This window comes from Varroa destructor, unplaced genomic scaffold (genome assembly GCF_002443255.2).
Source record: "Varroa destructor unplaced genomic scaffold, Vdes_3.0 BEIS01000002.1, whole genome shotgun sequence".
In the NCBI taxonomy this organism is placed as follows: Eukaryota; Metazoa; Arthropoda; class Arachnida; order Mesostigmata; family Varroidae; genus Varroa; species Varroa destructor.
The window spans coordinates 46,261,976-46,284,038 of NW_019211455.1; the positions used below are offsets into that span (position 1 = coordinate 46,261,976).

The 22,063-nt window shown below is 39.2% G+C and overlaps 3 protein-coding genes and 1 long non-coding RNA gene across 13 annotated transcripts in view; 2 read left to right on the forward strand and 2 right to left on the reverse strand.

The window, feature by feature from the left end:
* Positions 1-1,714, forward strand: part of AP-1gamma (adaptor protein complex 1, gamma subunit) — a 221,034-nt gene extending 219,320 nt beyond the window's left edge. For all 10 annotated transcript variants that reach the window (XM_022790172.2, XM_022790174.2, XM_022790175.2 and 7 more), the window contains 2 exons: positions 191-263; positions 570-1,714. In XM_022790172.2, the coding sequence (XP_022645907.1) occupies positions 191-263; positions 570-721 (225 nt within the window). In that variant the 3' untranslated portion in view covers positions 722-1,714. The remainder of the gene's footprint in view (positions 1-190; positions 264-569) is intronic.
* Positions 1,715-3,720: 2,006 nt separating this feature from the next.
* On the reverse strand, positions 3,721-5,427 carry LOC111243900 (tRNA (guanine(37)-N(1))-methyltransferase). Its single transcript, XM_022790196.2, has one exon. The coding sequence runs from the start codon at positions 5,425-5,427 to the stop codon at positions 4,030-4,032; it is 1,398 nt and encodes a 465-aa protein (XP_022645931.1). The 3' UTR covers positions 3,721-4,029.
* Positions 5,428-5,684: 257 nt separating this feature from the next.
* Positions 5,685-7,814, reverse strand: LOC111243902 (coiled-coil domain-containing protein 12). Its single transcript, XM_022790198.2, has 2 exons — positions 7,365-7,814; positions 5,685-5,948 (listed from the first exon to the last, which is right to left on the reverse strand). The coding sequence occupies exons 1-2, from the start codon at positions 7,737-7,739 to the stop codon at positions 5,685-5,687; spliced, it is 639 nt and encodes a 212-aa protein (XP_022645933.2). The 5' UTR covers positions 7,740-7,814.
* A 2,307-nt stretch (positions 7,815-10,121) lies between these two features.
* On the forward strand, positions 10,122-21,824 carry LOC147757891 (uncharacterized). The gene is made up of 3 exons (XR_015321898.1): positions 10,122-10,380; positions 12,465-12,660; positions 21,332-21,824. It is a non-coding gene; the product is annotated as an uncharacterized LOC147757891 (long non-coding RNA).
* Positions 21,825-22,063: the final 239 nt, after the last annotated feature.

Sequence of the window (22,063 nt, forward strand, 5' to 3'; positions counted from 1 at the left end):
ATTTAGCTCTACTCTTCAAAATTTCTTTATATATATGTATAGATTTTTATTTTATTTATTTTCTTAGCCTTTTTGCAATATTCTCTTTAAGCGAAGTAATGCGAAATAAGATATACGGAGCGTACGGTGCTTGTTGTCCTTTTATACCAACAAGAGTCACTAACATGTTTCCCTATCTTCTTCTGGGCAGGTGGCCGTACAGAAGACATTCCAACTAGAGATGCTACCACCGACAGGAAATAGCTTACAGCCCAAAAATTTAAGTAAGCATTTCTATATTTTCGTAAAACATTGTTGGCACCAGCGAATGAATTTCAGCGAAAAAGTACGATGTTACAGCCCAAAACTCTCAGTAATCCGTAACGTTCTTTCAATTGTCCTTAAAACATCCCTCGACAAACCTGTTTGCAACTGTAATAATAGCGCAAATGTAATAACACTGTAATAATAATAAGTATCGCTCTAAACCACCTGTCTATATTTGCTAGGTAGAAACAATCTTAATTCGGTAATCGCTTGCTCATCGTCTCCTTTTCGTATATTAATTTTATTATTCATTCTTTATCTAGGTGAAATTCAGCAAACCGTAAAGGTTACGCCACCAGTGAATGGAACAGGCTCTAAGCTTCGAATGCGACTACGACTGAGTTACATACGAGGGTCCGGCGTGGAAAAGACCACGCAACAAGGCGAAGTGAACAACTTCCCGGGACTCTGGTAACAATCGCCGCTGATGAAAATTGCAAATACCGAGCAAGCCGTAGCGACGTCAGCTTCGACTCCGGTTCAGCCGATTCTCGCTCGCTACGATATGGGTCGATTTTTGTGATCGCAGTAACCCTAACGCAATTAAGAAGATCATCGATGCACAGCAGGCGACACAGTCATACTATTAGATCATCGTATAAGAGTTCCAGCTGTAAGCTATATCATTGCAGAAAGAGGAAAAAGAAAACGAAGACGAAACAAGCTGTGCTTATTTACTAAATGTACAACATATTTTATCTTTTAAAAGATGTATACATATATATGAAGGGAAAAAATATATAAATGCATACATTCAGCTGGTTGGTGAAATGGACACGTTATTAATAGAAGCTTTGGACAAAGTAGTGTACGCTAATGCGACTAGTGGTATACAAGAACCGGAAATGATGAGGTTCAGCGCAATAAACAAGAAACAAAAAAAGCATACGTTTATTGCAAAAGCCCTGACCAGTGAGTTACGAGGAGCAGCCTGGGATCAACGTTGCGCTATCGAAGTCGCCCAGGGTTGAATTGCGCAGTGAATTAATTATTATGTCAGCGAGGAGGCCTGTTAAGTCGAATCTATAAAGGCTACTTTAGCTGGAGCTGATATCATTTCATACGTAAAACGTACGAAGCCAATCGGAGAAACATAGTACAGTTCAGAAACATTATGGAAAATGAAAAGAAGCAAAAAGACGAATGTGGGCCGGGTACAGAGCACTTCATATGCAACATTAGTCGAATATGGAAGAGTTAATGATAGCATCGTGTTATAATTATTAATTTATTAATCATATATGTTTTTAGACATCTTGAAAGACAGGTGCCGATAGGCAAAATAGTTGCCAACAGCTTACATGTGAACCCTCGCGTCAGTGATATGACAGTGCAGTCAAAGCCATTCAACTGCCGATCCAAACAAACTACGAATATAAATGGAATAAAGAATTTATTGAAGGGTGTAGTTCCTGACCTATTATTATTATTTCTGGGCAAATCGAGTCAGTGTTTCTGTACACGGTGAAGAACTAAAGAAGATAACGCGGACTAAGATAAATTGAAATTTGTCGGATTTTCAAACCGTTATACACTAACCGTTATCATGAATTTAATTATCTCATTATATTTATCAGTGAACTGAGATGTACATGATAGTGCATAATAAGATCACGTACAAGGCGCAATCTCCTCAACTAATTACTAATTGACGAAATGGAAGGTGACATGAGAAATGCATTTGTCTGTTTCTTTACTATTAGCAAACGGCTCATTTGGGTTGAGTAAGTACAAGAATGTTTTGTTTAGAGTTTTTAGGTTGTTTGTGGACTGACACAGCATAGACAATTGGCCTCTAAGATGTGTTACTTAAACAATAGACTTATTTCAGTGAGTTGTATAATTATAACCGCAAATTTATTCGGCAAAAGCGGCAGAGTCACAGAGACAAACATACGAAGAGAACGGCTAATGTCAGTTAGTAGCCGTGAGGCGACCGTTTAGCGCAGAATGCAGATCTGTATAAATCACGACAATATTAGGGCAACTGCGGTAGAACTACGCTGAATTGCGGACCGGAATATTGTTTGGAACGAAAATAGAAGTGATTAGCGGGCTAGCTTTGTCAGTAGAAAAAGAGGTGTCTATGTAAAATGAGTGCAGAGACTAATATATGACACATGCAACGTGATATAAGCTATGTTTGTTGTGCCGCAAGAAGATTAGCATATGCAGAATTTCTACTGTGGAGGCTATTCTATAGGGATATTTATCCTTCAAACATCCGTTGCAGACTGGATAGACTGCGCGCTTACATGATTTGTATAAATAATTTACGGGGTAGGACTGAAATCACACAATGTTCTTGGAAAATCGAACTATCGCAGCAAGCAGCGAATCCCAAGGAGTGAGAAATATCGGAAACGCAAATTTTTGAACGTTCGCAAAAACCTTCGATTATTAATATTTATGTAACCGTGTGTGGGTACGCAGATTGAGTGAAAAAAAAAGTTATTTAGAGTGTAATTAAGATTAGAGCAGAATCAAATAGCTAATGAGTGTGAAAGACTAACAAGCAATGGAATAGGAGGTGGAGGGAAACTAATTATATGAATATAGATGACTGTCAGTTTATCATTATTTGTGAAAGTGACATATATATGTAAAAAAAAAAATTACGTAACAGGCAAAAATCCACACAAAAATCGAGAAAACGGATTCCGAGAGGCGAGCAAGTAGAGAACTGTGAAAATTAATTTCAGAGAATTATCATTAATTTATAAATCTAAAGGTCACGATGACAGAGACAAATTAACTATCTGAATATTATTGATGATATTAGCAAATCAAAAAGAGAAAGACAGTTACAAATAAAGAATGAGTCTGAAACAAAGGGAGTAGACAGCCAATTTGCAAGAAACGTGAGAAATCCTTATCGAATTAGATTGTTTAGCTCGTTATAGATAGATTATTGTTAATTATGACTAAGTGTAGTGTTTGACCGAGAGGGATCATTTCTGCGATATGGCAGACAAATACTACGTTCCTGAAAAGAAAACATCGATGAATCGCGAATTAAGTTGCCGAAAACCGAAAACCAGTACATCATAGAGGTTTCAATGTTGAAACTGATTGTGCTTTAACCGAAAAGCACATGGAAAACTCTACAGGTGCTTGCTCATAACCTAATATTTTAAAGGTCCGTGCAAAAAAGACAAGTCCGTGCCTAAAATTAACTAAACAAGGGTGGAGACTCATAGATTTTTTAGCTGTTGAGACGTGTGGGGACAAAGAGTTGTAGAGAAAAATAAAGATGATCGTTCCTCCGCTTTTAAAAATGAACATTGGTGACTCTTAGGAAGGAAAATGTGTCGTAACAAAGAACAAATTATCGCATTATTGTTGTTACGTGTAAATATTGTGGTAGCGTTTTGAAAAGTAGTTTTTTTCTGCTAGAAGGAAAACATTTCCAGCTCAAGTTGAGATTATAGTTACGCCTCTCTTCACATTTCACTCAATGCAGCTTCTTTATTATTATAATTATTACTACATACTTTTTTGTTTTCATAACTGTACTATTTTGCTTAATACCACTATTGCCGCCTCGTACTTTTTTGTCACGCATATTAAAATTCTTCTCAACACAATCGATAAACTGTACACCCACAGACCATCACTCTATACGACACAACCCATGTAATAATCTTGTCCTGGTCTCACCCCGTCATATATGTTTGCTCTACACGCTTTTTGTAATTAATTATACTACCAGTATTATAAGCATTATTTTACATCGTCGGATGTTTTCATCTTCTTCTTCTCGGATGGTCCCGTTTCGTCGGTACTACTTGTCTCTGTACTTACAGCATTCCCAGCTGTAATACCGTGGCTTCCGCTGGCAGAACCGCCATGGTCAGCTGGACATTCCGTACTGCTCGCCCCAATATTAGCGCCAGTTGTTGTTGCGCTCTTTTTAGTAATGTATTTGAGAACGAAGCTTGCCCGCACCATATCTTTACCTGGAGCGACACTCCGTACAAAGTGCGCCTTATCCTCGTCCAGTTGGAAGGGTAACGCTACCCCCAGCTTGACGCCGAGGTGCTTCCGTACTAACGACCATGTCGTAGCCGTTCGCTTGCAATCTGAACGAACGAAACAGTAGCAATGAATTTTCAGTACACATCCCGCTGGCAATTTAAGAGTTGGAAACACATCGAGAAATTCGAGCGCCACCGCCGGCAAATTCATTGTAATGTGGATATCCTGGCCTAAATAAAGTGCTGCCTTCGAGACGAGAACCTGCCGAAGGAACTCACGCCCGTCAAGTTTGAATGCCTCGACCCTATGTTCGATCTTGTTTCGCTTGAGATTTTTGACGAGATACTCGTAGCTATCTGGATTAAGGTCGTTCGCATAGATGGTGCAACCTTTCTTTGCCGCTGGCATCGTGAACGGCCCCACGCCGGCAAACACGTCGAATAAGATACTGTTTCTACTTAACAGTTTCGTAATACGGTCATGCTCTGTCGACAGACGCGGATTCCAGTACACCTTTGAAAAGTCGAATTCGTACACGCAACCATTCTCTTTGACCCGAGCTATCGTACTGCCTTCGCCAGCCAGTATTTCAAAATTGAAATTCCGAAACTCGTTCTGTATCTCGGCCGTCTTATTCACTACAATCTGTATGTTTTTCGTTTTGTCAAGCAGAACTTGGCCAATAACCTTCTTGTATGGGAGGAGGTGCTCACGCAAATTCAAATGGAGAATATGACCAACGATACTGAAGCCAGCTCCACCAGTTCCGCCTGTCGCCTTACTAAGGACTTTTTTTAGGATGACGTCAGCAGGAAAATTGTCATAGCCAAGATCAATTTCTGTCGGTTGAATTTCGTATTGTCGAATGATATGGTCGTTGAGTTTTTCCGAATCGAATATGATCCTTCGTCCACCGTCGGGCAGTTCCTGAACGGGCTTGAAGTTTGCTACCTTGAGGAAAAGCTGTTTCATTTTTTCGAGGATATCATTGAATGACGATGGGTCCGTCACTGTTGTACAGGGTACGGAGAACTTAGCGTTGAATTTATCGCGATCCAGCTCCGTCATACCGATGACGGCATCTGGAGGAGAAATTTTTTTGTACATTTTCGACGGGGGTAGAGACCGGCAGGCGCGAAACATCTAGATATAGCAAACACACAGAATATGATGCAAATGAGAATTTACAGAACACTGCAACGAAAACTACCCGCTTCTGCAAAAGTTAATGAAGTCAGACTGCGTGGCTGCTGAGAAAGTGGCTTAAAGTGTCGAGCTATTTAAACAGCACATTTGAGGCACACACAATTGAACACAATTCGGTACAAATAGACGCGAACTATGAGCACAACAAACGCAGCAGCAGAAATTTGTGACAGCGTCGTTGATGGCTACTCCGTTTAATCATCGTCTGAGTCTTCGACAGACTGTGGTTGCACCTTAGAAATTGCTTGAGCAAGGGCCACGTTTATATCTTTGTTTGCTTGGAGTCGTTCCCGAACCAGCTCAGCTATGGCACGCTTCGTGCGACGTTCGAGCTTATCCAGCTGCTTGGCAATACCCCGCTTTAGATCCCAATCAGGCTTGTGACTCTGAAGGGTGCTGATGTTGATATCTTTATCGAGGATATTGTCTGCAGCGACAACAGCCAGGTTTTCCTTTACCTACAACAGCCGCACAAAATGAACCAGATAAATACATTAATTCTGAGACAACTGGCATCATATATAATAATAACATAAAGGAGCAAATACAGACAGTCGGAAAGTATATGTACAGGCATCAGGTGAGTAGGCATCCAATTAACTATCAGCAATAAGAAATATACCAGCCGCAACAGGCTAGCTTAGCAGTGCTCTCCTATGTTAGAAAAAAGCTAACTCAATTCGCCATTATTAGGCCAAAGCATATCACCTTTGGTAGAAACATTGCTATAGTGCACAGTATTATTGAAAGCTAAAATACTTTCGAAAAAATTAATGTTCTAAATTGTCTTGACACACACCATACTAATAGATTATTTAAGAAGTTAAATCAACAGCTATTAAAGCAATTATTGGATTTATTCTAGATTACATATATTAGTTTTGACGCTTTCTAGACGATTTTTGCAAATTGCGGGTGGAGACCGGGGCTAAAGTAGTCCATTCAGCGTTCGCATTAGAAATTACTTAAACAAATCAATGGGACGATACAACGGATTACAAGACATGTATCCTACAATTAGATTCTTTCTACCTTTCGTTTGTTCTAATGTGGTTGTTTTCACCACACATTGAGATTAACGTTGAGTTTCAAGTAAAGCAAACTATACAATTGCGCTAGTTCTACCTATAATCCGTCAATCAACAAACACATGAATCTAGCTAATAATTAAAAAAACGACCGTTCGTTCATTAGAAGTAGAAAAAAGTTCCCAAAGAATATTAATTACAATTGTTATTCTGCCAGCGCGAATAATGTGCTATTAAACACTGTGTAGGCTTAAAATTTAAGTAATATGCTGGAGCCAACTAACTCGCGGGCAGCCATACATCAAATACGCTGCTGCGTACGTAGCAAAACAAGCCGAACTAATTCAACTGATTTAATTGTTGCTTAATGGTTTTTGCCTGGGTGAATCATACCGAGACCCGACCTTTTACATCGTTTACTCATACGCGTAAATTTAAGTATCTGCGCTGTTCTTGCCATCACCCACACAAAACAAAGTAAGAATCTCACCAATCATAAATTATAATGAAATAATGATAACATTGATGATGATACGTAAATACACAACATAACGTCTAAATAGTATCAACAACAACAACCGGTTTTGAATGTAGCATACTCTGTTATGTAACCGTACGGGCACCACGCAGCTATGCTGCCGCCAACGACCGTCACATCTACATTTAGATCATCATCTATAATTTGTCATTTCGATGATCAAATGCTGCTACTTTTGCCAAATCGAAGTTCGATATGTGCCAGTCTAAGTGCAAAAAGCCTTGTATCGGTCACTACTAGCACCACTGTAACCGTTACTGATCACCACCAACTTTTGCTTCGTTACAAACGGTATCGTCACGGCCTACCTGCTGATCGATATTTTCCGGCTGGCTATCAGGCAGCTCGAACTTTTTGAGCCAGTCGTCGGCGGGTCGGTACGTTCGGAAGACGGGTTTTGGCAAGGATACCGATCCGCCCAGCTTGTTGCCTCCTACAATAGGTTTCCCGCCTGATTTCAGCTGATCTTTAGTACCGTCGCTTGTGATAACAGCTTCGGTTTCTTCGTTTTCGATCTCCCTGTACTTCCCGTCGGCAAGTTTTCGCTTACGCTGCTCCCGTAACGCCTTCAGCCGCTCCTTGCGTTTCAACGAGTTCTCTGCGCCCCGACCGATATTCTGTTCTCCTGGAGTAGGTGCCAACGCAGCTGTTTGTGCCAGGTCCAGGTCGTCGCGCGACTCCATTCCTCCTCGTGTGTTCGAAAGTATGCTGGCGTATTGTCCCCTACCCGATGGGTTGTGTTTGGGTACAAGACACACATACACACCCATATATACATAGAAGACCTAGCATTCATCGGCCATGATGATCTTTGCTTGTTGCAGGCAGTGCGGGATAAGTGAAGCGGGCGGCCGGGATGTTAAATAAACAGGAGTCAGGTTAATTTTTCTATGTATTGTATTTTCTGCGTTTTGATGGGTATATGGCCTAATCGGATATATTGAGTTGAATAATAACAAAAGGAGTAAAGAGGTGTTAATATAATAGTCTTCAGTGATGTCTTGTTCCATTAAGAGTGCTTAATAGCCCACTTACGACGGCAGTGCACAAATTCGTCTAATAAGTACGCTCAGGCGTACAAACGAAACGGATGAAGGATAATAAAAGAAGTGAACGAACTATTTTCGATGCCTCACCTCTTATCAGAGTCAATGGTTCAGTTTCGGATGCAACCGAATCCGTATGGGAAAATGGGTATCAATGGCTATGCTCTTGCAAACCAAGAGACAGTATCGTGCCCAGTTAGTCAGAACTTGTATTTCATCCTTGTTTCTTTTTATCGAGTGCGTCTAGTTTAGTGCTGGTAAAGATTCTGGTATCCTTTTGGATTCTTGCGACATATCCAATGCAGCCAAGATGTCGCGACGCTCCAGCATCTCAGGGCTCCAGGTTTAGCCTGTCGAAAAAGATGTTTTACTTATATCTTACTTAGGAACCATTGTGGTTGTGAAGTAAGAACATTTTGAAATACATGTCATAATCGGCTCATCAACCCTACCTGTCAAACCGATAATATCCAAAAATTAAAATCTTACTCACAGGAGAAAATTTTTAATTTTTTTATCCTATTTAAGATGATCAAAAAGAATGCATAACAATCTACAGCTCATCAAATCATGACACTAAGGGTTCGTCAGAGAAAATTGGATCAATATGAGCAAATATAGTATACTTGAAAATTATATGGCCTTGTGGTTTTGACTGTATCGTAATACATAATGGCTTTACACTAGGTTACTTTTAATATGTGTGAAATTCATTTTATGTTGAGCACGGATCTATCTAGACTACACACAGCATGGAAAACAGAAGGGGGAAAAGTAAACGCATTGGACAAGGACTTAGGAAACTAACTACCCAAGCAATTTCCTGAGACATGGCCAGTGACGAGCCTGCAATTCAAGGAGAGAGTCTCTTACTGATTGTTATTCAAAAAGAACTTTTTATCAAATTGCTACTTCATTCTGCCGCTAAACGTTTGCTACTTCATTAAAATTTGTTATTTAAAATTGTTTATACCTATGCAAGTACTCTATGTAAACTTTTGTTCGTCGAAAACTATGTTTGAAATAAACTACTAATGTGGCCAATGCTCAACCTAAACGAAATTCTGTTATCCAATTTTAGCGGAGTGCTATCCATAGAATTGTACCAGGTCGTTTATCGCTAGTGGCACCCTTAAACGGCAATTTATAGGGCAGTTATTTAAATATAAAATCCCAGTTTAAATACAAAAGCAGTTTAAATCTTTAGCAAACGACTCGTGTTCGATTAATTTATACATTTTCATCTTATTATGCTAGAACAGCGTATTACAACACGTTAAGCCTTAGACGATTAAACCCTATAATACGTTTGATCAGTGAAGCAGGCGAATCTGATGTAAGTTTGTCTAGGCTATGAACATTTCTTTACCAAAAAAAAGGGTATTTTCATGCATAGAAAGCATTCGAGCTTCTGAAGTCCACGCTGTATAGAATATCTTATATTTTTGACTTACATTTTTAAGGAAGACATTCTAATTTGGGTTGACCACGAAACTACAAGATGACAGAGTTCTTTTTTTTAACACAGGAAAGTAAAGGACGCTAGCACAATTACGAAAGCTTACTGTAAACTGACTTAAAATTAATGGAAAACATATCTGAAATTTTTTAGGGGGCCGAAAAGCCCGCTTGGTTTCTTAGTATTTCTTCAAAATCTGCAATTGATTTTTGCAAAATAATCCTGTCCCGTTTACGCTTTATACATGCAAAATAATTTAAGCTAGTGTTTAGAAAAAGAAAACTTGCCTGTTTTGAAGCACTCCAAAACTTATTACTCTCCTGTACGATTGCGTTATTTTCTGAACACCCTACGTATATCTCAACTCGGCAAATAGTCTATAATCATAAGTGAACTTGATTGACATTAGGAAAATTCTGAAAACCAATACAGATCCTCTAAATCCCGTCTTTTCAATGTTTACCACGTAATGCCCACGGCCTCTCCACCACTGTACTAGGTTTCACCAAAAATCAATGTAAGGACATCAATCTATTTAATGTCCGTCCTTTCCTAAAACAGGATAGCTGCGTAGCGACGTATGACCCAAAAAGCTTATAAGGGTATAACAAGCATTGTGAATTTCACAAGTGGAAACGTTTGCAGTGTACGAATACTTCTGAGCCAATAGCGGATATATAAGCAGAAAAAAACGCTGCGGAGTAGTAAATTAGTCTCGGTGTTATTTATATGCAATGGAAAGTAAGAAGAAATAGTAAACTCTAGTACCAAGTGTGGCAGGGTACAAACTATTGGCTACCGCAGTACGGTCAAAATACGGTAAGCAAAATAAACAATAACAAGCTCACTATATTGGTTTCAACTTCTTGAAGCCTGATTGATTGTCCTGTTTTGTGGCCTTATAGATGCTTTTTTATCGAACTTTTTAGTACTGAGTACATATGTGCTCTGATGCATATACAATTTCAGGGCGTTTTCAATAGGCTAGCCAGCTTGTAGCAGTTTGCGGCAAAAATTGTCTGTAATTGAGTTGCTAAACATGTAATGGCTTTCTGCTGTGGATGATATTATTACGAAATATGTCTTTCTTTGTCAGTATCCTTTTATTTTTCCGTGGCATATATTTTTCATTTCGCTCGTAATAGTTTAGGTGTTCATTAAGTAGTACTAAGAGTCGTCTAAAGGAAATTGCACGAGGCACCGACTCATCAGGCCAAATTGACCGTAACCGATCAGCGCCCTTTCTTATCGCCGCGAATGTAGCCATTTTTTCTCACATTATATATACATATATATATATATATATATATATATATATATACTGGTCAGGTGTGTGCATCACTTTTCACGTCAATTTGCGACATACCTTCCCTCGACCTATTTTTAATATGATCCTTTTTTCAGCAAAAACCAATTTCCATTGATGCATTATTGCTAGTTGATCTGTTCATTAATCAATTTCAAGCTTGAGGGCGGAACTATCAACAGGTAGCGTAAACGCTTCAACTGTCGAAATGGCTACCTGCTCTGGTCAGGAAGTGGTCGGCAGATCGACGTCACAGCCGCGAGAGAATAAGCGCTTTATAGATTCATATAGACTAGGAAAAACAAATGTGGAAAATTAAATTATTTGCCATAAGCAATGCTTAGATGTGAGGTTTCATAGGAAATAGTTTCGTAAAGTTTAGATATTGTGAAAAATAAAATCAAATTTTTTTAGTTATTTATAAAGTTGGTTACTGCGGCACAAAAAGCCGCTCTTCGCGAGTCTCTAGTTGTTTCGCAAATTTTTTTCGAGTTAATTACGACGAGGTAACCAGTCAAAAACGTTGATAGCAGACGAAAACAAACAGACAACAGACGTTTCCTTTCACCCGCTGTTAAGGTGTTTGGGTTTGACAAATGCTTTTTTCTCGTCTGTGTAATTTTTCTTTCACTTTGTCATATCCATTTGAACGTAGTCACCTAAAATCACTCTGAATATGAGGACATTTGACTGCCTACTTTATATATATATATATATATATATATATATATATAGATAGGTAACTACGAGAAAGGCCAGCATATATTATATGGCTGGAAAGCTCTTACCGTTTCTATTTACTTCATTTGTTTCCTACTGGTCTTCTTTTACCTGGTGATATATCCCGTTCTTCTGAACTGAAAAGTTTTTTTTGTGATAAACTGCTAAATAGTTGTTGTTGTTACTATCGCGCATTTCTTGTACGGGTTCGTCCTTTTACAAATACATACTATTTTGCAATACGATCATCTAGACATTACCGTAAAAAAACGGTAATTAACATGAAAAAAAACAGCAAGACAATAAATTAACTTAACTTATCGAAAATAGCTAACTAAGCGATCGATAAAAGGTCAACTTTGAAGAAATTGGATTTCCTTTTTAATTGCTTTCTATTGGCTATCTAATATCACTACAGCTATTTTAATGTCAAGGATATTTTTGTGCAGTGTTGCAGGTAGCACATTTGATGAAATGTTTCATCCATTTTAAAAAAAATACGCTAAAAATCTGTCATACCAGCAACAGGCTATATAAGCCTAGAGAGCGCTTCAAAAAATCATAGGCAAAAATAATAAACATTTTTTCATTTTCATTTGTATTTTGTAAGCTAGTGTGTAGTGTCGAAAACTGTAGTGGTTGTAGAAGGTAGAGTAGTACGAGACCGGGTTTTTTTTCTACTACCCAATGGAGCATTTATAATAGCCTTAGAGAACCAGGCAATGTGAGCTGAAACTAAACTGAACTATACGTGCCTCGCGTGCTACTCTGTCAAAAAAGATCAATTAAATGCTAGACTCTTTTAGATAAAACGCTGATCCTTGATCAGTTTCAGACTAAGCTTCGGAATATTTGAATTATTCTTACTGGCGTTTAGGTTTTGGAAACATTAAATACGAGTACTAATCCTGCAGCTTCTGACGACTACGTTATGAGTCTTTGGCAACGTAACAACGTAGTAGTAACGTGTTCGGCTACTAACCTGGGAAGATGTGAGGTGGTGGAGGTTCGAAACCGCATCGTTTTGTGCTGGGAACTAGTTTTCTGAAGCAATGGTTAACGATAATAAAACCGTACGTACACACAATTATATAGCTCTACGTCAGTTTTTAATGAGTTAGTGGTATCAAGATTAGTTTAAAGGCGCAAATAAGATTTGAATGACTTAGGTGGTGCAGTTGATCGATTTGTTAATATGTTTCTGTTAAAGTAGTATACGATAGAAGCCTCTTTTAATTCCACCGAAAAACCGACCTTTTTTTTAGAGTACAAAACAGTGGGTAATCTATCTGTAATACACAACTACAAACAGATACGTATATAGTTGAAATATCATGACTTGCCCAGGCATTGTTTTTACCAGTTTGTTTTGTCATTATTCTAGAGTTCTTCGTAAAATCACAACGTGACGGCTGTATTGCTATAGCGCGTTTTCAGTACCATTTTTATATCCAATTACGAATAACCGTTAGTTGTTAACTACACAAAGGAAAATTCGTTTGGAGCGCCCTTTGTTTAAGGCTGTCTCATTAACAAAATAACAGTGGGCGCCACGAGGGTATCTCCACTACTACATGGTTCGTATAAATATAATTGAAAAAAAAAGCAGTTGGCGTCATAAATACTATTAATACGGGCACAAGAACATCTTATAGTGGTGCCAATAACATCTGACGGTTGATGTGCGCATTTGAGGTTTTCTTCATGCCGTAATACCTACGTGTTAGCGGGTAGCCGATATTCCTTAGGGGCTTAAAAATATGATTGACTCATGAAGCTGAAATACCATGATTTATCATCTAAGTCAAATCTAATCCCAGAAAAGCATTCGGAGGCAACATTAGCGCGCAGCATCAGGGCACTGCCATAGGCGATAACAGGCTTTGGTGGTCCAGTGGTGTCCGGTCGCTCTGAAAATCACTATGGACGCAGCGTTTACTGCGACTGTGTCCAAAATCTGCCTACAGCTATTGGCCTGGCCTTTGTTCGATAACACGTTTGGTACCTATTTGGTTAGTAGGTTTTACGGGTTTCTTCGAGTTCAAGGTGCATATACATTACGAATTATAATTCTGATAATAACAACAGCGCCGAAAGTCACTGCACTGTTCAGTAAAATTGTCGTGTTGCTACTGACTATAAATGTGGATATATTTAGGCCATGGGAGTATCTCGAAACCCAGGTAGGCTATTATTAAGGCACGTAATTGAAGTACCTGGGAAGGCCAGAAGTCGAGGAGATGGCTTGTGTGAAATGTGTATACAGGAAAGAAATTTGTAGTTCGACTTCATTAAAAGTTTCGGTAACACACTAAAATTTGTTTGAGTATTAAATTAAGCACTTTCAGGCTCCCTTTTTCAGAACCATCAACACTATTCGTAAGGGTTCGTTCTTTAAGCGACCTTAATCATTGAAAGAGTTTCATATACGTAAATCTATTACAGAGTGAACATTCAGTCTGATCAAGAACAATCAAATTCATATAGACTGCTACATTATGGGATTACAAAAGAAACTAGCAGGTTTAGCAGTGCACCAACATCATCTATCGCCAATTGTACTTGATTATGGAGCGTCTGTACAGTTTACAGAACACGAACTTCCATCATAGCCAGGACAGCGTACTAAATGCTTCGTATATTTGTTAGTGTTTCTTTGGCTCTGTATCGTTGATACTATTAGAATGATGCCATAGCCAGACGCACTAATTGCTGTTGCCCCTCAGAGCTTCACTCCTAAAGGCAGGTGGCAGATAGTTCACATGAAGATGGCGCCGGTGGTGAAGCCGCCTATCGCCGGGTGTTCGGCCTTCAGGCTTGCCCCTTCCATGTTCTAGTTTCGCATCAAAGCCCTTGCATTTCGTTCGATTTCTCTTCCAAGAGAAAGATCACAGGAAAAACGGCAAACGCTAGCGTGGTTCGACCTTAGGCCTGAAAGCTGAGCTGCGGTCACAGCTGTAGGTAATTGTCCCCCGCCTTGTTGTAGCGTTCTGGCTATTTTCAGTTAAATTCGAGAATAGGTAGGGGCAAGAGAAGCGGTGGCTATTTTTAGTTGCATTTGAGAACAGATAGGGGCAAGCAAGAGAGTGACGATGGGGATGGATAGGCAAGGGTGTAGAATTCAGAAACTTTGTTGGAGGAGGGTGTAAGAGCATCAGACGGCATGGAGAGTAAAGGTTCAAGCGTTATCTTTTAGTTTTTTTTAGCTAGGCAAGATCTGTCTATAACCGTAGTATTCTATCAATTCTGGTGAAACCGCCGATGTCGATACCTGCTGATTCGCTTGTTCGCTTGTTGAGGCTACATAACACGACCACCTCACGATCCATTAACTGCAATAGTGAGATGAACTTCATGCTATCATCGGTACTCTAGTGCGCCGCTTTGTTTATATGCACGCTTTGTGATAGTGCAATACTAGCGTGTTCTTGCTAAACATATGGATGCGGTGGGCGCGGCGGTCTATGCTCGACGCCCGACGTAGGCACGCGTAGGGAGCACTGATCATGCGTAAAATTCAACTATACAACGAGAGATAGGTGATGAACATCGCAAATGTGGGTTTGGACATGGATCGTGCTAAAAATTCATTATACAAGAAGAGATAGGTGACGGACATTATAGGTGGAGATTAGATATGTGATGAGCATTGTAGGTGGAGATTCAAAAGGCTCGCGCACAATGATTAAGTCAATGAAGTTCCGCATTTCCCGGTGACAACGCAGCATGATGACGTACTTTGCCTACCTGTTATCCTGTTAATGTGTTATCCTAGACTTGAATCCGGGAAACACACCTAAAATCGTGTTGGAAGTGACCCGTCTAATGGAACACTTCACGGGAATAGCGGTAGCGTAATGCTGTAATAATATATTTTAGGTAATTGAGGGTTCTGGTGCAAAATACCACCTGTAATGTGGGCGCTGAATGCAGGGGGAGTTTGTCGTCTGGCAAATGCTTATTTGTTGCTGTCACTCACTAAAATGCGACGTGTTCCAACCTAATAGCGGTTCGTCATGTTGGAACTTGTTCCAACATAATAGCGGCAAATTTCTTCTTTTTTCTACTCATCCTATTTCTTCTTCCTGCTACTCATCCTATTTCTTCTTACTGCTTGAAAAAAGAAATGCCAAAGGCTGTTCTGTGCCTTACGGTAACCATCATTACCAAATACCGCTTGGAAAAAGAAATAAATGCCAAATGCTGTTCCGTGTCTTACGGTAACCACAATTACCGTTCAAAGCTATTGTTGTCGAACTCTGAACCACGGTTCTGTAAAACCTGCAGGACATAGTGGGGACATAGTGGCTTTTCGTATGGGAACGTTGTACTACTACAACACTTATTTCCTTATGTTTGCATAGTAAGTACGACGCTATAATTCCATTCAAACCGTCACGTAGCCGTAAGACTGCTTGGTAGCTCAAATATGCTCATCGCGTTTCCTGAGCAAGTATTCGTGCCCAGTTCATCCTGAACTGAAGCTAAGAACATTTCGTTTATCTTCGAGTTCGTCCTCGTATCGTGACTTCCTCGTGTAGCTTGCTTAGCATTTTGTCTCTATGCTAGACCTTTTCGATTTTCATGTTGTTTAATTACGCACTTGATTTCATGCTGTACTGACTGTCTCGCTAGGCCTGGTTGATTCACTACTCATAACGAGATCGACCGCATTTATAAGTCTGTGCTTAGCTATTTAGGGTTGCTGAGGGCCTCCATCCACACAAAATCGTTAGTACTGGAATAAAGCCTTTCCGACAGCCTCAGATTCTTGCTTCCTTTATGTTCTCGCCTTTCCCCCTACGAAGTGCCTCCACACACGCGACCGCGTGTTCTTAACGGAGGCAGAAATACTGCCACACTGTCTGACAGCGTTCCGCGTCCGCTACTATTACTCAGTACTGTTTAAGAAGCTCCCCACAGCGGCGCATTCCATAGGCCATCGCAGACAGTTTAGTTGGAAACATATCTGCCATTGTGTTAGCTATTGTTATTAGTGCCGTAGACGTCAAGCTCTGCTACCAGGCGGTACGCATCGGCACAGCATAATTGAAAGCAAATAGACTGTCAAAATTGAACGTCTTTTTCCTTCGTGTCCCTTACTAGATTGTGTATATATATGCACCTTGCGCTGTCTATATATGCTTCTATATATGTAACCCGCAGGAGTTTATCTGATAATGAGAAAAACCTAAACATTTCATTAGAGGAAGTTTCATGTACGCTATATAGCTTTCGGTTTGCGTTGCATTTGCTCAGTGGGTCCAAACGTAAATTCTAATATGTTTATGTATAGCAGATGCAATCATTGAGCGACCTTGAGAAATACATTTAAAAATATTATTTCCGTTTCTATATATATGTAGGTTTTCGATTGATTGATAACAGCACTTATCAATCACCGAAAACGACAAAGCCAAGGGAATCTTGTCAACGTAGTGCCAATTTCTTCTTGGTAAGGCATATTTGAGGTTACCGATTTCATGTAGCATTGCGTGCTTTGTTTGGATGCGTGTCAACGTGCAGCTTTGAAATTTTGTCCAGCATCTACTGGTCCTTGTGTGATATAAAGAATTGGGACTCTCCAGATTTGACGAGAACGATGAATTTAAATTAGCTCAGTCATGTGCTGACGAGATGGCTGTGGGTAAAAGCACGATTAAATTGAACGTTCAATAAACTATTTAATGTCTTTGCTCCGGCCCGTACTACAAAATCGAACCCTGAATTGCTCACACCTGACCGGCCTGACGCCGAGACGTAGGCCTTAACTCGTTGCGTTCTTATTTTTTTATTCCACTGCGTTCGGTCTGTTACTCCGTTACACCCGCTTTTATTTGTTGTTGTTTATTAGCTTGGCCGATGTCTTATCACCCTGCGTTATACCATTACCTTGTGCGATATTCTTTATGGTCACAGCGTCACGCATATTACGGTAAACAAATTTTACCGAAACACCCCTTGCCTCATTCACTTACTCAGTCTTTATTCAGATCTGTATATTCAAATCTAATCCTAAAACAACGAGCTTATCTGCTCGGGCTAAATTAAGAATTTTTGTTGTACTTACTTAACCCTGTTATCTCGTATGCAGATTTTTCGTTGTCATCCAGCATCCACTGTGTTTTAGTGAATCCGCTGGATCGTTTTAGAAATTCAGTTGCAGTGCCTCAATAGTTTTATTTCTTTGTCTCAGACATCCGTCTGATCCAATTATTGTGCTTCAGACGCCTTTACACCTGCGATCGGTTATTCCATGTTCTGATTACAATGAAGGTATTACTCTGCTACCATAAATTCCCTCCTCGTGATGGAGTAATGGGTAACGTGTTTTTTTTTTTTAAAGTTAAAAACACAAAGTCTAAGTTTTAGTCGAGCCAAAAGCAGCCATGATGGCAAGAACGCCTCTGAAACTACATCAATTCATTGTGCTCATCAAGTTATTCTGCAGCCTCAGGGTCTGAAATTGATCTTCACTTTCTACAGTGGAACTTACCAATGAAATCAATAAATGATATTGTAAGGATCGATTTTTTTTTCTTTTAAATGTACGGCTACGAAATGTGTTTGCTTAGTACGATATGATCCAGGTATAAACTTGTTTACGAATCACTCGGCTGTGTGTGTTCCTGCGTCTGCTCTTCATTGTTGCATCGAACAGCAATGGATAGAAAAATACCGAAACGATCTTAAAGTCGAACGTTCTATTTTGAAAATCAGTCACCTGACACATTGAATGCGAACTGCGGAATCTCATAATACAAATCGTTCCCAAGCGTCACAACATAAAAGCTCAATGTACACTTTAACTGGCATAATTAATCGATCTCGCTACACGCGAGTATTGCGCATAGATTACTGTCGTTTTATATAACGTAAGGTTTTTTTTGTCGTTCGCCGATTTTTACTCGAACTTTATGAAAATCTTCTTCGATCCCTCACCCAATTTATATATTCCTACTCTTCAAGTTCCTTCAGGACTGCTTCATCGATCTTTGTGCAATTTAGCATTGTTGCGCTAGAAACGACGTTGTCGTTCTATTGGGCATCTTCTGTTGAATCACTTCGTTTTCTTCCTGGGGTGATACACGTACTTTTATTGATCGTTATGTTTTACACGAGGGCTTCTTTCAACAAAACGTATGGTCATCTTTGGATGAAAATTTGATTTCGGCGTGGCTTTTAAGGCTACCCATTTCATGCGTTGTCTCCTACCAACTTCGAAGCACCATCTTTCACTCCGCGTCGGAGCTCCTGTTGGGGCTACGTGTTGCCCTCTGCCGGGCCAAATACTCAAAAATAATTAGAACCCATGTTCCGTTGTGCGTATTACTTAATGTATGAGATACCAGGCCTGAGATTGCGAATTTCCACTATAGATAACTACCTTGAATATATAGAATTTAATTAATCTATAGTGGAAATTCACAATTTACTTTTTCGGCCAATTAACGAGCTTGTTTTGTCACCCAAAAATTCTGATCGACCTCGGATGGCCTATTTTGGGTGCGAGATACCCTTTTTGAACTTATTTACTAAACTTCGAGTACTTTTCCTAGTTACATAATCTTCGTTGTGCATAGCATAAATATCCCAGACTGGTTCTACAAGTGTTTGACGACGGCAAAAGGCGCAGTAAAATAGGTATTGAAAATGTACGTTTTTTTTTAGCAGAAACATGCTTTGAACCCAAACTTTAGGTGAATATCTCTTTACTATACAGTGTAAATAGAGCATGCTGATAGAGGGAAGAAAAATCATTTTCGAACAAAGCATAATAAGGATTCTAGAAGCAGGCGAACGACGGAGAAATAAAAGGTATTAAGATGAGGTTGTTACGGTTGTATTTCCTACTGGGGCTAACGAGCAATTTCTAACGCAAAGGAAGCTGTTGTGATTGGTTTTACTGTTATTGTATTGATAAATTTATTTTATTTTTTATTTAAAATTAAATTGTTTAAACTTAGGCGGGCGTATATAAGTAGGAGGTAACAAGATATTGTATATATATTAAGCTTTATTGGAACCAGTCGCGTATATGCGAACCCAGAGCACTTCATAAAAATTTACAAATCGCCGGTTCCCAACCGTTTTAAGATCGCGTTTTCCAATCTACTAGATTGCATTTTAGACAATACTGTAAATTTTTCTATGGTCCCTGTAACGAATCTTGGAACTTTGGAAGCCCATAGGGCTGCGTAACTTCCTGAGCACTCCGTGGATGATACTTAATCGTTGTTGTTAATTAATTTATGTTTACGGTTGACTTTGGCGATCTAAAGACAGTCCTCGAATTTTTTAGCCGAAGACTCAAGCGTCTGAAATTCTATTCCAGGTTTCTTTTAATAATAATAATAATTAATACTTAAAGTATTGTCAAGCGTAACTGGCTTATTACACTTTTTTCTTTTAGTTATTGCGCAGCATGTTGTTTTTCTTTGATTGAATTCTTGTTAATCTAATTGATTATCATAATAGTTATCTGTTCCCGAATTGGTCCTAGAGTAGCTTACCTTTTTGAAGCCTGCTAACTGTCGCTTTCAAATAAAAGCTTGTTTTGATCAACGGTTGTTATCTTAAACACTTCTTTGTAGTTACAAACGAGTTCCCAAAATTACCATGATACTAGGCTAATTCCAAAACATGTTCTGTTACGCCCCCTCCCGCAAAACTACGAATTGTTTAGCGTTTGATTAGCCGCACTCGTGTTTTTGAGAGGTAGGAAATGAGAGTCGAGGGGGGTGAGTTGAAGGAGCGCGCGAAGACTGAGGAGGGGTGAACGAAAACAAAAGAGGTGAAAGTACAAACTCGCAAATGAAAGTTTTTTGAAATGGAACTGCCTAGTAGCGTAAGAATGCTCGTGGACGAAGCCATCATCTATTCCACGTCAATCGACCACCATGGATAGGATAAGAAACGATCTATTGACGATCATGTTAAGAGTAGCGCCTAGCAATCTTAGTATTCTGGTAGAAACTCAGCTTGTATACTTGTGAGGAAAGCGTAATTTTCAATTTGTGCCATGGCCTCCGCCTTGGTCAAGAAACGGATCAACATTTTTTCGTGGTTGTCGTGCAGCCTGCTTTTCTATTGATATCCTTAACTTGTCTTTTGCTGAATATTTTTGCAGGAGGATAAGCGTAGCAAAGTTTTTACTTCTATTTCTTCAGCTCAAGCGCGTCAAAATTGTCGTCTGTTCTGGCCGCACCTGAACAAGGGCTGAAGAGTCGCACGACAAAAACGTTCAATAGTCATAACTATGAGCCCACCATTGAGTTTATGCTGTTGCTGACGGCATCGTTGTTGTTGTTGTTGTTGTTAACGGTATAGTGAGATAATCATGGTTGACTGATCAACAGCGTTGCTGTACAAGTTGAAAGTTGACAAGACATTGCCCTTTACCTTACACCAGCCACATAAAACCGTTTTCGTCTATCTTTGGTTAATAGAACTGTATACCACAATCACGGCTTAGAGGTGATTTAGCAACTTGGATCGATAGTTAATCTTTACGTGGCTAAATTGATTTATTTTCATAATGTAATGACATAATTTAGTAATGATGTTCGTTTACACGATTTATACATGAGGGGACTACTTAGACTCAAAGGTGAAATCAAAGGCTTGTTAGTGGCATTTCAGTTAATTGATGAAGACCTCTTCATTTTCGAAAGGCTCCTATCACCCTATAACCTGGTATCTTCAACCTTCAATCTTTCCTGTGCATGTTGGTGTTTACAATAGGTTCATGGGCGATTATTAAGTTGCAACCATTAGTGCCACGTTTATCAAGAGTTAATTAAGGACCTGGGAGAAGATTAGTAAAACAGCAAGCGATTCAAGACGTGATGAAGTAGGGAGGACCAGTCGTCTTGTCAACGTTAACTGGATCGAGCGGCACTGGATTCTTTAGAAATTTTGCCTATGCAAATCCGTCGTCGCATCGACGTCTGTTCATAACGCTTTGCGTATGGCATCTCATCAATCGATTAGTCGGACTCTTAGGTGTTAAAGTCGCTATAAGTATCGTTATCTTCAGAGTAAAAGGCGGTATAGAAAGATTATCACTCGAGTTCAATAATATGAAGGATCTGTTGGAAACGCAATAACACAAGGACTTATCAATACGTATAATACGCAAGGAGGAATACATAAATTTGTGTTTTCTACGAGTCTCTTACAATATATACATAAAGAAGTTTGATCAGTATACGTATTTTAAAGTATTAAAATATATATTGTGTTATTATACCGGAAGGATTTGCGCATACTGCGTTGGATGAAAGAAATATCATATATAATATATATAATATATAATATACCATAATATATATATATATATATATATTATGGATTACGACCTCATATTATATATGATATTTCTTTCATCCAACGCAGTATGCGCAAATCCTTCCGGTATAATAACACAATATATATTTTAATACTTTAAATGAGTATACTTAAATGAGTATACTG

Coding starts and splice junctions, on each gene's coding strand:
- LOC111243900 (XM_022790196.2), bottom strand. CDS start 5,427: ATGTTTCGCGCCTGCCGGTCTCTACCCCCGTCGAAAATGTACAAAAAA.
- LOC111243902 (XM_022790198.2), bottom strand. CDS start 7,739: ATGGAGTCGCGCGACGACCTGGACCTGGCACAAACAGCTGCGTTGGCA. Junction 5,949..7,364: donor CGGAAAATATCGATCAGCAG/GTAGGCCGTGAC, acceptor CGGCTGTTGTAG/GTAAAGGAAAACCTGGCTGT.